At 42.6% G+C, this 13,407-nt stretch overlaps 1 protein-coding gene across 1 annotated transcript; it reads right to left on the bottom strand.

The window, feature by feature from the left end:
* Positions 1-9,446: 9,446 nt before the first annotated feature.
* LOC140925806 (uncharacterized) lies at positions 9,447-9,974 on the bottom strand. Its single transcript, XM_073375673.1, has one exon. It carries the CDS (start codon positions 9,972-9,974, stop codon positions 9,447-9,449), a length of 528 nt encoding a protein of 175 aa, XP_073231774.1.
* Between the last annotated feature and the right edge of the window lie 3,433 nt (positions 9,975-13,407).

The raw sequence follows: 13,407 nt of genomic DNA, 5'->3' as shown, positions 1-13,407 counted from the left end.
CGCCTTGTGTAATTGAGCACCCATCTCTGAAATGCAGCAAAATTAGCACTAAACTCGATGTAGCCTCCTACCGTCTTGCAGTCGCGATTAATTAATTGTCAGCCTCGTTTCGTCCAAAAGGATTACAGGCCCCCATTTGAACGGAAAACTGGCCTCTGTTGAAGGCTGTGTACATTTCCGGTGTTCTGAGAGACAAGTGATGCATGCTGTTTAGAAATGGGATGAGATAACGTGCGTAGTTCTGGCAGTCATACGCTAATGCCCAGGGTATCAGTTCCTCTATGCAAGAAAGATACAACTGCCTGTCACCGGTGCACGGCGCAAAGATAAGGTTAAGCATCAGCTCGCAGAGCTCCAAGTAAGAGAGCCAGAACCTGCCTACAGTTGACCCCTTCTCCTTCATTCCCTGCACGTATACATGGAACTGTTCCCCGAATTACTGGAACCCATGGCTGCTCAACACTCGCTCAAATTCTTCTTGGTTCAGTTCTAATTTCAGTTGTTCCAAGTTCAAGGTCAGTAATGACTGGACTGAAGATTCAAACTCTTTCAAGAGCAATCTCATGAGGGCTTCATAAACACATTTATGAAGATGCACAGCCCGATTGTACTGTTTTCCATTTAGAGACTTATCCACTGATCCGTCTGCCACGACATCACACTGGACAGCTAGTTCTCCAAGCCCCGCATCCCCGAATCGGCTTCCAATAACTCCCAAGAGCATTAATAACAAATGGAAACCTCCCATCATTATGACTATGCCATCGAATAGCTCCTTGTGTTCCCAGTAAACCTCCATAGCCTTGGCGTAAAAAGCCTGATCAAGAACACACACAACAACACTCAACTGAAGCCGATTTTTTATCTCACATCCTCCAGACAACACCTCGTACGCGGTCTTCAGGTCAGTGGCAGGGGAGTCTGTAGTGTCCAAATAACCAATTGTGCTCTCCACAACCACCACACGATCACAAACTTAAATGTTAAAGCCGGTCCACCCAGGTATTATTAATAATGGGTGCGTTTCAAGCTTTCTCACCTCAATCCACGTAAGGTAGTGTGGAGCCATTTCTTTTGCTTTGTCACGGTAACAAGAACTTACTCCGAGGTTTTGAACAAGCTGCAGTTCTCCTGGCCCCTCCCTTTTTCGACCGTAGTACTTGGGGATAGCCCTAGTGACCATAGTTGCTGGTAGGGATCTCCTGCATTTCTTCGCTACTGGTGGTACGTACTCTTGGTCATCTGACCCGTGTCCACTTTCTCTCTCCTTTTGCTCCGTGATGAGGATAGAGTTCACGCGATGGGATGTTCCAGACCCACTCAGTGTACCCTCCAAGTTATCAATATTATCAGCCACCATCAGGGCAACAGTGGATCTGGTTTGCTCCTGCATTACAATGGGCGGAATGACGACTCGGTTTTCTAGTTGCTCGTTAACAACTTTTAACGCATACTCCTTCTCAATCTCTTCTACTAGGTCATAAGTGACACCATGACCGTACTTATTGATTAGCTTTACAATCTCTGTTATTACAAAGAGCCTTTACAACAGAAGGAGATAACACGCTTTTTGGAGTTTTTACAACCCCATTTGTAACAGAAAAAACTATATCTTGAGGGAATGATTCTTTCGGCCTTATTGTTCTTTCTGTCCTGCTGCTTTCGCTGTCAAGTGGTTTCCCAGTAATAAGCACTGTCAAAAGGACGTCGAGAAGATGTGGAATGTAGTCAGTGGTTATGCTTGGTTTTAAATCGTCCTCTTCAGGCGGCCAGGACATCAGTTGGTTAAGATCTTTTATTTCATCGTTTATCAATCGAGCAATTTGTATCACGTTCTTCTCGTCATCGCTCCTGGGACCTTTCAGCGACTCTAGCTTGGTTTTTAGCTCAAGGAAATCCAGTACGGTTTTGCCTATTGCTAATGTGTTGGGATACATTAACATCTTGTTATACTACTGGTGAGTGACAAAATTAATTTCTGGAAACATGTTTGAAACCTTTCGCATGAGGTTCTTTTTGTCTGATTCTGATACAGTTACTCCTAGCTCTCTAACTTTGTTCAGAAACAGTTCTTTGACAACTTTATATTCGACCATTTCGGGTTCGCTATCAAATCTTCGCACAAACAGTTCACAGCGTCATACACAGGTGCTAATGGGTTATCTGTTTCAGTCAGAGTTTGACCTTCATTGCGTGCTGGAATAATTTATTCTTACAAAGCTTTTGTAGCAGGAAGCGTAGTACTTTGCTTCACTTGAAATGAGGTCTTCTGCGCATGTTCCAATCACATTCCGAGCTACCTCGGTCATAGCAGTGTTTTGTTGCACATGAAGTGAATTAAGCACATGTTCTCACCGTCTCATTGGCGCGCAGTTCCTGAACACTGTGTAGCTTCTCTCGGGTTTTGGTATTTGGCTTGCACTTTGACTTTTTACAGAACAAACATTGATCCGGCGGAATCGTTGAGCTTACCTCATTTCTTTCTCTGGAGCTTCTCATGGGTGCACTTCCAGTTGCTGCATCATCAGATGGTTCGTTAGCGTCCTGTAAATCTCTCTTGTTGGTGAACTCAGCTCGGCAATTGCGATGGTATTTTATGGGATTTGCTGGTAGTTCGCTTTTAGTTAAAGAGTCCAAAACTGGTTTGTGATTTCGGATCACGACAGCACGATATAACGGTCCACGAAGAAATATCTCTACACTGGGATAACGTTGTATCCGAACAACTGCATATAGTACATTCATCCGCCATTTACTACAGTGCAAAAGAAATGCCACGCAGGGGCAAAAGCTGTCAAAGCTGGTTGTTGCGAAAACAAGGACCGCAGAAACGAAAACACCCTTATTCTGTTTTTCTTACTTTGTATTGTAGGGTCTCCATTTTTTGCAAAAAACATAATCAAAGACCCTTACACTCTTTATTTTTACGAACGTCTTGTCATGCTTTTGAGAAATAATTAATTACTGAAATGAATAAAATGGTAAAGGTCGCTCGTGCTTTAACGTGAAAATAACTAACAAAAAATGGCAAGAATAAAGGAAGTACAACGGGCGATTTTGCGATTCTTATAAGGTGAAATGTCAAGAAATGACAATCTTTTGTCTGGAAATTTGGCATGGAAGTACAGTATTAAGGTTTAAGGTGTTGACGGGATTTTTTTTTTAAAAGAAGGAATGACCTAAAAAAAAATAATCGAACATTACTGAAGATAAACTAAGCCGGAATAAGAAATGACCTAAAGTGAACTACCGTGGGCTCTAAAAAACAGTGTTGCTGGATAAATTCACATATTTTCTAGGGTTAATAAAACCTATATTGCCGGGAAAAAAAGATTTCTGTAAAACCAACCGCTTTCATATGTCAATAAAGGCAGTGTTGTTGCTCATCAGCTCTTCACCAATCACAACTGCGTTGCTGGGCCAAGTCAACTTTTTGTGCCATCAGCTGTGCTCTAATCAAAACTACGTTGCTACGTTAACTTTAATTTTTTGCGCTTTCAGCTCTATGCAAATGACAACTTTGTTGCCGGCAATTTAATTTGATTCCCCTAGAGCTGGGTAACTTCCTTATACAAGAAACTTTGACCTCAAACTTAAAGAAAAAACAAGCAAACACTGCGAGGATCGATTAGCGAAAATTAAGAACAGTAACCCTCGGATAAATTATCTTGTCCTTTCCAAAAAATGAGGCAAATATTTTTGAAGATACAATTTAAGCACAAAAATAAGCGAAAATCAGGTTTTTAGTTGCAACACGGTTTAAATTCGCATTTAAATCGCAATTCATTCACGATAAAAGAGTAAGATCGATTTTGTAGCTTGCCCCAAAAATACAAGATGGCATGAGAGTTCAACGGGCAGGTTTAAATATGGATTATGAAAGTGAAAGCTACCGTTCTATGCTTGCTATCACGCATTTCTACGACGCTTATTATAGAATAAGATTAGACATGTTTCTTCTGCTCCCTTCAAGTCAACCATAGACCTAAATTTTCGGGTCTTAGCTGATGGACTACATTTATTGCTAGCTTGGGACTTGATCTTCTAGCTGTGGAAGGGACACCACTCTTTCTACCAGGATATTTTGGCACGTCTGTTTGGACAGTCAGTGAAAGATTTATGCCTTTCTTTGTGCATGACAATAAGTATATAGTCCTCTGATCTAATGTTAGCCTAACGGCATTACCTGTGGAAGAGACCGAAAATGAATTACAAGAGGAATCAATTATGGATGCACATTGATGAAGATGATAAACATGAGACAGTCAGCGTATCTGGGTTGTTAGATTTAATTCATGTCATTGTTTTATGTTTCTGTGCCTTGTTTGACCAGTTTATATAGCTGTTGAAGTTCAATTTTATATCTGCTTCCGCTTTATTATTCTTTGTTTTAGATCTGTTTTGCATGGTAATAAGTTAAAAATGAAAAGTAAAAGTTAACTAAAGATAAAAATGAATCCTTACATAAAAAAATATAACTAGCAAATCTTTCCGTGTAATGCTTGTACGCTGTAATTAATTTGCTTGACATTGTTTCCATTTAAACACAGAAACTTTTTTGTATAATCATCTTGGAATCAACCCATGATTTTAAAGTGGATTCCTCTTTCTACGATAGTGCTTGACGTTAAGTTGCACTGAAAAGATGTTTAAGTTGCCAAGAAAGAGTTGTTTCATTAAAGAAACCAACAAAAGGTAGAGTAATTATATTGTAATTGAAAGCCTCGTGTCTTGGCTTTTTTGAATTGTTCCTATTCATGGTTCTTATTTTCATATTACTTCGCGTCCTCTTTCATTTTTTTATTTTTATTTTTATTTTATCTGTTAATTTTCTAGATTTTGCGCTTTTCTTGGTAGTTTGGGGGGTGTTTCTGCTTTTTTGGAGGGGTGTTCCGGGTTTTTTGGGTGTTCTGGGATGTTCCGGGGTGTTCCTGGAAGTACTACATGCCGGGAAATACTGCGCTGCTTCTGTAAAAAGAGCGACAATTTTCTTCAGGTAGGCTTAAAAGTAACTAAATCACAAATTATCCATACCGCTTTTAACTCTTGTTAAAGAGCAAGGCCGAATTCCACCCCACAGTTGCTCTGGCCATTGAAGAAACTCAATAATGACTGTTGAAGGATTGGACGTAAAATTCCCTTGAACGGAACATGGCTTACAATACCTTTAGTTCTGCTTGTTTTTTGCATTTCTTGATGACCAGTGAGAGCTACACAAAATCAATAACATACATCACATAACATAGAACCTTGGCATTTGCACATCTTAACTACATTTGTTACCGTTAACTTTATTTTTCAATCAGTACTTTCCAAAAATAAGCTACTTTTAAACAGTGAAATGTCCTGAGGGTATTCGCAAAAATAGTGTATATGGTGACGCTCGGCCCAACAGTAGTACATTTGTACCTTTTCAGGCTTCAGGTACAGTAAAAACCCTCGAGGAAGAAACTGCATTTTCCGAATTAGCATAAACGGGCTCTGACAGAAATGGTAATTAGCGCAAATTTAAGGTATTTAGGTTCTTTTAAGAAAATAAGAACCAATTCCGTAGCTTAGAGTATTTTTCTGCTTATTCCCAATTTTAATGTCTCCACACCATTTCATTGCAGTTGGAGTAATAGGAGATCTATGTCTCCAAATAGGGTCCTGAATGTTGACTTATCTTACTTACCCAAGTATATAGGTTTTCTTTTCATAGCGTAAAAAAAATTAGAACCTGATTTAGGATAAACAGTTTGTTGTATAGAAGAGGCCTACCTAGCACAATTTCGCGTGACAGGTTCTTAAGAGCCCATGACTGTAAATCTCGAGAATTGCTGGCCAGGCTGAAAAAATCGAAAATTCTGATAACTTGTCAGAAAAACCCCTTTGGGGAACTGTCTTCGAAAAAAATATTTTCAACTTTCAAGAATCTATAGTTTTCGAGAAAATGGGCAAAAACGAAAATAGCGGTTTTTACCCAATTAATTATGCAAAAATTAGAGTAAAAATGACCTACTTTGTCGCGTCTGTACCGAGGCAAGATTCAAAGCTATAAAATAAAAATATTTTTGTTTAAAAGAATTCTATCTTTTCTTTCTATTCATAGTATGTTTTAAACCATAAACTTGATTTTGAATTTTTTATGGTTTTTTAAAAACTACCATCAATGGCACTTTTTAAAATGGCTAAAAAATGAGCAAATTCAGGGGCAAAAAACTCACCTTGGTATGTGTTATACTTAGCCAAAATGTATACTAGGACAAAGTTCAGCTCTTACATTAACAGAATATGTAATTTAAAATCGGGGTACTCCGGGTTCGCTTTAACAAAATGAAAAGTTTCGTGACCACCAGTGGAAAAATGTCACAAATTTGCATAAGTCAAATTTGTAGAGAAATGTTGCGGCAGCCGGTTTTGTTTCAATTCAGGGTCAATATATAATGTTCGAAACATCACGAAGCAAGAAAACGGTTTTGGATAAAGTTTATGGTAAAATATCAGAGTAATTAACCGTTCACAAAAAAATAATAGTAATAAACGACCTCGAAGAAGCGTTATATAAAAAGCGCCGAATTATTATGTAAACTATATCCCATGTCTCTCGTTTCTTTTCCTAACATCCTTGTATTACCATCCTTCTGTATCATCGTAAATTCGCCTCCGGTATATCTAAAATAGGTAGGTACATTTTCCTTGAAATTTTATTTTGAAGGAGGTTTTTTGCAAACGGGAATACACTGCGTGAGAGGAAGTCATAAACCGAACAGTTAGAGTAACAATGTCATGCAACGACGTCTCGAGCAACTCTGCCTTCTTTTACTGATTTTTTTCTCTTTATGAAATTTTATGGAAACTTTGTTTTGAACAGGCAATGAGTTGTTCGCAACATCATTTGTTTCTCACGAGTTTATTTTCTTTTCAGAAATGAGGAATTCTAGCTTTGCATGCCTGTCAGTCACGCACTAAAAGTTAGCATTTTCTTGTCAGATATGTTGAAATCTGATTTTTTTACTACGTGTTACAAACAACAAACCGTCCCTTGGTTAATTTCTTTACTTTTTTCACAAATAGAGGTATAGTTAGGCAGCTACCAAAGGCCCTAGGAAACAGCTAAGTGATCGTAGTTCAGACGACGTGGTCCAGCGGTTTCTCTCCTCCAAAACGAATCCGAAACATCTTTCCGGCAAAAACTGACCCTTTAAGTTCATCGCGGAGTTGTACCACCTCCTAAGGGGTGTACATTTTCCTTTAAATACAAAATGATATTTGTTGATTTCAAAATATAATGTAGCAGCGCCTTAGTGGGTAAATCTATACGCCAAACCCATGAACCAAAGCAAGTTCCAACCGATGCCGCCAAAGAACTGGAAAAGGAGACTACAGTCGAACCTACCGGAAGCGACCACCCAAAATGCAAAGACTTAGTGGTTGCTAACGGGAGGTGGTCTCTTAGGAGAATCGAACCACAGGAGGATTCTTTGAAAAGAAAACTGGACACATCTACTTTACGGAAGATAATTTATTGCATGCAATTTCCAAGTTACGGTATAAGATATGTGCAGTTACATGCTGTTGTTCCTACCACAAGAGATCAGAAAACGCGTCAGGAGGTCGCTTACAAGAGGTTAAAAACGAAAACAGTCGAACCTACCGAAAGCAACCACCCAAAATGCGAAGACTTAGTGGTCGCTAACGGGAGGTGGTCTCTTACGAGAATCGAACCACAAAAGGATTCTTTGAGAAGTAAACTGGACACATCTACTTTAAGGAAGATAATTTATTGCATGCAATTTCCAAGTTATGATATCAGATATGTGCAGTTACATGCTGTTGTTCCTACCACAAGAGATCAGAAAATGCGTCAGGTGGTCGCTTACAAGAGGTTAAAAACAATGCAAAATCATTAAACAGTCGGCCCCAATTAGTGGTCGCGGGCGCTTACAGGAGAGATTCCAATTGTAAGACTTAAACCGGTTGGGTTTTGGTGTTTTGGATAGGTGGTCGCTTAAGGGAGGTAGTAGAACTTGGAGGTTCAACTGTACTCCAACAGAGTAAATCCCTTTCACGACGATGCGACTTGGATTTGTCCATGGAGGATAAGACTCCTTGTTCACCACTTTTGAGCTAACCAACTCCCACCCATGTCGAGTGCTTGCAAAACGTAGCATCATCTTGAAAAGAGAAGTATCAGAAAGGTCATCCTTGACGCCCTTGGCCTATCGCAGTATGCGGCAACAAAATTGTATCGACGTAAGTAGTGTCGCCTTACTGCCCGGTTAGTAAATAGAGTAAAAGCGTAACCTGACTACGTTTTTCAGTTTACAGCAGACCCGAGTTTTGTTTAAAGAAATACTTGCCTTTTGCTCTGGAGTATTAACGTCACTGTACCCACAATGTCCCAGCTCGTGCCTTCACACCGAAACGTCCGATCGAATCACTGTTTAGTTGTTAGCTACCCTTCTCTTCCTCTTCCCGACTTATCAGGAACATCGAAGGGCCTCTGCTCGCAGGGTAGTTGATAGCGACCAAGCTAGATAACATAGCCGACCGAGCTAAATGACATAGCGAGGTAAGTAAGTGGCATCGGCGGTTTTATTTACGCCTAACCATTTCCCAAAGTAAAGAAGGAAAGAACTTCAGACAAAGGGAAAGAAGAGTTATGCGATAAACTGCTCTTAAATTGATGTTTAGCTATGGCATATGCGAGGGGGGTGGGGGCTATTTAATTGCTGAATAACATGTGCCGTTACCAAACAAAATCACGGAAAAACATTTTTTCTTTGGTTTGGAATTTTGACCATGAAAATTTTAGCTCTTGGCATTTGTGATACCAGTGTGACGGGGGCGGATATTGACATCGGGTTTCTTTCAGATCATTTCAAATATTCAGATCAACATCGCCGTCGGAGAAACGTTTTATAGACAGAGAATCCCGAGCATCGATTCTAACTTGTTTATTATACTTGAAATTCCCGTAAAAACTGAAAATAATCATCGAAAAGCGAGCGATTACAATAGATTCTAAGATAATTCTACTGGGAGCACGTGGCATGCATGAAAACGATTACCTAGAATAACTCTAACAATATAACGAAATCACTAAACCTAAGAAATAACAATACTACTAGGACTGAACTTAAAAACTATAAAACAAGGAAACATACCTCTTTCTCCGATAGAAACTATCTTAATGGCACATGCGTCTTTCTTACTTTCGATCCGGACAATTCTCTATGTGACACTGAAAACTGATCCGACACACGCAAAATACAAAGAAACTTCAGATGATTAAAATAGAAACGGAAATGATGCGAGTCACGCAACGAAAAACTAATAGCTAACATTTACATGGCTCCCCTAAATTACGACAGAAATTTACATACTAGAATCAACCAAAATTAACTAAAATAATGTTCAGTGGGCTGTAGGCCCCTACAGGCCTTCACGGCTCTAATGGCTCCTCAGGTGGGGATTCCCCGGTCTTCATACTCTTCATTCTTCAGCAGCAGGACCAGTTGCTGGACTGGTCTGTCCAGGAATGATGCTGGTGCGGTGGCTCGACCGTTCTTGTCCAAGGTGTCATCAGCAATTCTCAACCGAACCTTCCGGACTAGACCATCCTTGTCAGGGTACGTCTCCTCTACGATCCCGGCCTTCCATGCGTTTCTGGGCGAGTGATCATCCTTAACGACGACGATATCGTTCACCTGAAGACTTCGTCTTGTCGCAGACCATTCCTGTCTCGGCTGCAGAGACTGCAAGTAATCCTTTTTCCACTGTATCCAGAACTCATTCGCTAGGTATTGCACCCTTCGCCATCGCCTTCTCGAATACAGGTCGGCGCGTTGGAAGTTTCCAGGTGGGGGCATGATGACCTTTGACTTCATCGTAAGCAGGTGGTTTGGCGTGAGAGGCTGAGGCAACTGTGGAGAATTTATTGTGTCCGCAGTCAGTGGACGACAATTAACTATAGCTTCGGCTTCCACCATGAAGGTTCGGAGCGTCTCGCCGTCGAGCTGAGTTCCATGATGGCTAAGAAGCGACGCCAATACATTTCGCACGGTGCGGATTTGGCGTTCTTACGCCCCACCCATGTGACTTGAGTGTGGGAAGTTCATCCTGAAGTCTACCCAGTCACAGTTGGTTTTCAGTAACTCTTGTCTGATTTGCTCGTGTCCTAATTCTGAGATAGCTTGGTTCAGCTCGTTCATCACGCCAACGAAATTTGAGCCTTGGTCGGATCGCAACTGTCGTACTGGTCCACGGCGTGCTACGAAACGACGATAGGCGTTCAGGAACGAATCTGTGGACAAGCTATCCGCGACTTCCAGATGAATGGCTCTGGACGCTAGGCACGTGAATCGAACTCCATAACGCTTGAGTTCGCGACGGCCATCCTTGATATACCAGGGACCAAAATAGTCCACTGCACAGAAGGTGAAGGGCGGTGCAGGCTCTAGGCGATCTTCTGGTAGGTCCGCCATCTTTTGCTCTTGAGGCATGCTTCTCAATCGGCGGCATGTGACACATTTCGATATGTGGCTCGATACAGCAGAACTTCCGCCGATAATCCAGTATCCTGCTGAGCGAACTTCACCTTGAGTGATCCCTCTGCCTTGGTGCTGGATGGTCTGATGATGATGGCAGAGGATCATGTCAGTCACATGTCCTTTTCTGGGGAGTATGACTGGATGCCTCACCTCGTAGGGGAGGCTAGAGTGCTTGATCCGCCCACCAACTCTTAATACACCGTCTTCGTCTAGGAACGGGTCAAGCTTGTACAGGGAGCTTGACCCTTTCATCGCGCGGTTTCCGTCCTTGGCAGTGCTTTGGTTAATGACTTGTGGTTGGACGTTGAGACTCTTCAGCAACTGTATTTCTTCTGGAAACACTTCATTCTGGACCATCTTGATAATTTGCAACTCAGAATATTTCAGCTCTTGAACATTTACAGGGACATAGGTGGCCGCTCTTCCTATTCTTTCTGCTGTGTCTGGACCTGTATCTTGGGAAGAACAGATACTGGTCTTGCGGAATCTTCTCTGCAGACGGAGACAAATGGCGATTGCTCTCTTTGCTCGATGCCAATTGGAGAAATATTTCAGGCGCTCCAATAGCGAGGATGGTTCTTCAACCTGAGTTGCTTGCACAGTGATCTTCTTGGTTTCCGGGTCGTCAGGAGGAATCGAAGGGATGTTGTCAACAGGATCCCAATCTTCATGAGAATTCCAAAGGAATTCTGGCCCATTCCACCACAGGGAGCTGTCAATTAGTTCTTGGACACCAGCGCCGCGAGAAGCAATGTCAGCGGGATTGGATTTCGTTCCAACGTAGCGCCACTGGTGCGGCGATGTCTTCTCTCGTATCTCCTGGACGCGGTTGCCGACAAAGACATGGAATCGCCTGGCATCATTGTTGATGTAGCCTAAGACCGTCTTGCTGTCAGTCCAGAACGTTTCCTTCACTTCCTCGTACTCCAGCTCTTTCCGCAGCGTGTAGCTTATCTTGGACGAAACGAGTGCAGCGGTCAGCTCCAGTCTAGGTATGGTGACAGGCTTCAACGGCGTCACGCGCGACTTTCCCATCACAAGAGAACAGTGTATTCGGTTCTTAGCATCGACTAATCGTAGGTAGGTACACTGCCCATAGCCATTTTGACAAGCGTCTGAGAAGTGGTGCAACTCTGTGTGCTTGATCTCATCGAATTCTTCAGGTTTATGACATCTTGCTATCTTGAGCTCTTCTAGGGCGGGAAGTTCAGATCTCCATTTCTCCCATCTAGGTCTCACATCTTCGGGTACTTCGTCGTCCCAGCCAACTCCATCACGGCACAGCTCTTGCAGGATTCTCTTTCCTACCAGGATGAATGGGGCGACGAGGCCAAGAGGATCAAAAACCGAGCTAACTGTGGATAGAATGCCTCTTCTCGATAGCGGTTTGTCCTTCAACTCGATTCTGAACTGGAGCGTGTCTGATTCGATGCACCAGTGGACTCCCAGAGCGCGTTCGATGACTGGATCGTTACTGACAAGGCGAGGATCCTTTGTGTCCTTCGCTTGATCTTCTGAGGGAACAGAATTTATCACCTCCTTGCTATTCGATGTAAACTTGTGAAGAGGGAAACCACCTTTCTGGGACAGTGACTTGGTATTTCTGATCAGGTTCTTTGCTTGTTCAACGGTTGGCACCGACTTGAGTCCGTCATCCACGTAGAAATCTTTTCTCACGAAATCTGCTGCCTCGGTGCCGCAATCTTCTTCGTACTGGTCAGCAGTGGTCTTGAGAGCGAAGTTTGCACAGCCGGGCGAGGAAGTAGCGCCAAAAAGGTGGACAGTCATACGGTACTCTACTGGATCTCCCTTGAATTCTTCGTTATCCCACCACAAGAATCTCAGGTAATCACGATGGTTCTCGTCGACTTTGACTTGATGAAACATCGCCTGGATGTCGCACATAAAGGCTACTCGCTCTTGACGAAATCGGCATAGTACTCCTGTGAGATTGTTCGTGAGATCTGGACCTTGCAATAGCTGCTGGTTTAGGGACTGTCCGTCACATACTGCGCTGCAGTCGAACACAACTCTGATCTTCCCAGGCTTCTTCTTGTGATACACTCCGTGGTGTGGAATGTACCATACTCGCTTGTTGTCTGAGGATGGTTCGTCTGTGGGAACTCGTTCTGCATATCCGCTAGTTATGATGTCTTGCATGAAGCCACTGTAATCTCTTCGGAATTGGTCATCATTAGTCAATCTCCGTTTCAACTTTAGTAGGCGGCTCAGGGCCAATTCCTTACTGTTTGGCAGTTCCACGTCTTCTTTCTTCAGAGGCAGAGGCATCTCGTAGTGGCCATCATCTCGCTGATGAACACCGTCTCGTACTATTTTGAGGAACTTCCGATCTTCAAAGGATAGCGACTTCTCTTCGGCTCGTCTTTCATTGAAGTCAAGTGTGAACATCTTAGCAACATCGTGCGGGTTGAGCAGCTCTTTCACTTCTGTCCTTAACGCAAAGTGACACATCTTCCTACTTGAGTCTACTTGGACTTCTCGGGTGATAATGCGATTGCAGAAAATGTCACTCTCGGTTTCAGCCTCATCTTCATGTGTTAGAGGGTTTACTGCACCAATGATTCCCCATCCAAGAGCGGTTCGCTTAGCATACGGGTCATCTTCTACTCCGGGAACAACTTCAAGCGGTTTAATCGCACGAGGGCAGTTGAGACCGATAAGGAGGCCGACCTCAACGTCACTACGGAAGGGCATCAGCTTCTCAGATACCATTTGGAGATGTGGCCAACCATGGGCGGATTCGGGCCTTGGAATCTGACTCCTTTTAGCCGGTATGGTGGATCTTGAGTAGGTCTTGGGTAAAGGGATTTCACCCTCTTCATTGTAACCACGCACAACCAGGCCTTCGATC

Source organism: Porites lutea, chromosome 2 (assembly GCF_958299795.1).
Source record: "Porites lutea chromosome 2, jaPorLute2.1, whole genome shotgun sequence".
In the NCBI taxonomy this organism is placed as follows: domain Eukaryota; kingdom Metazoa; phylum Cnidaria; class Anthozoa; order Scleractinia; family Poritidae; genus Porites; species Porites lutea.
The sequence above is the reverse complement of the archived record's forward strand: the minus strand, read 5'-3'. Positions and strand labels throughout refer to the sequence as shown.

Excerpts from the sequence above, each read along its gene's own strand:
- LOC140925806 (XM_073375673.1), bottom strand. The coding sequence starts at position 9,974 with ATGGTGGAAGCCGAAGCTATAGTTAATTGTCGTCCACTGACTGCGGAC.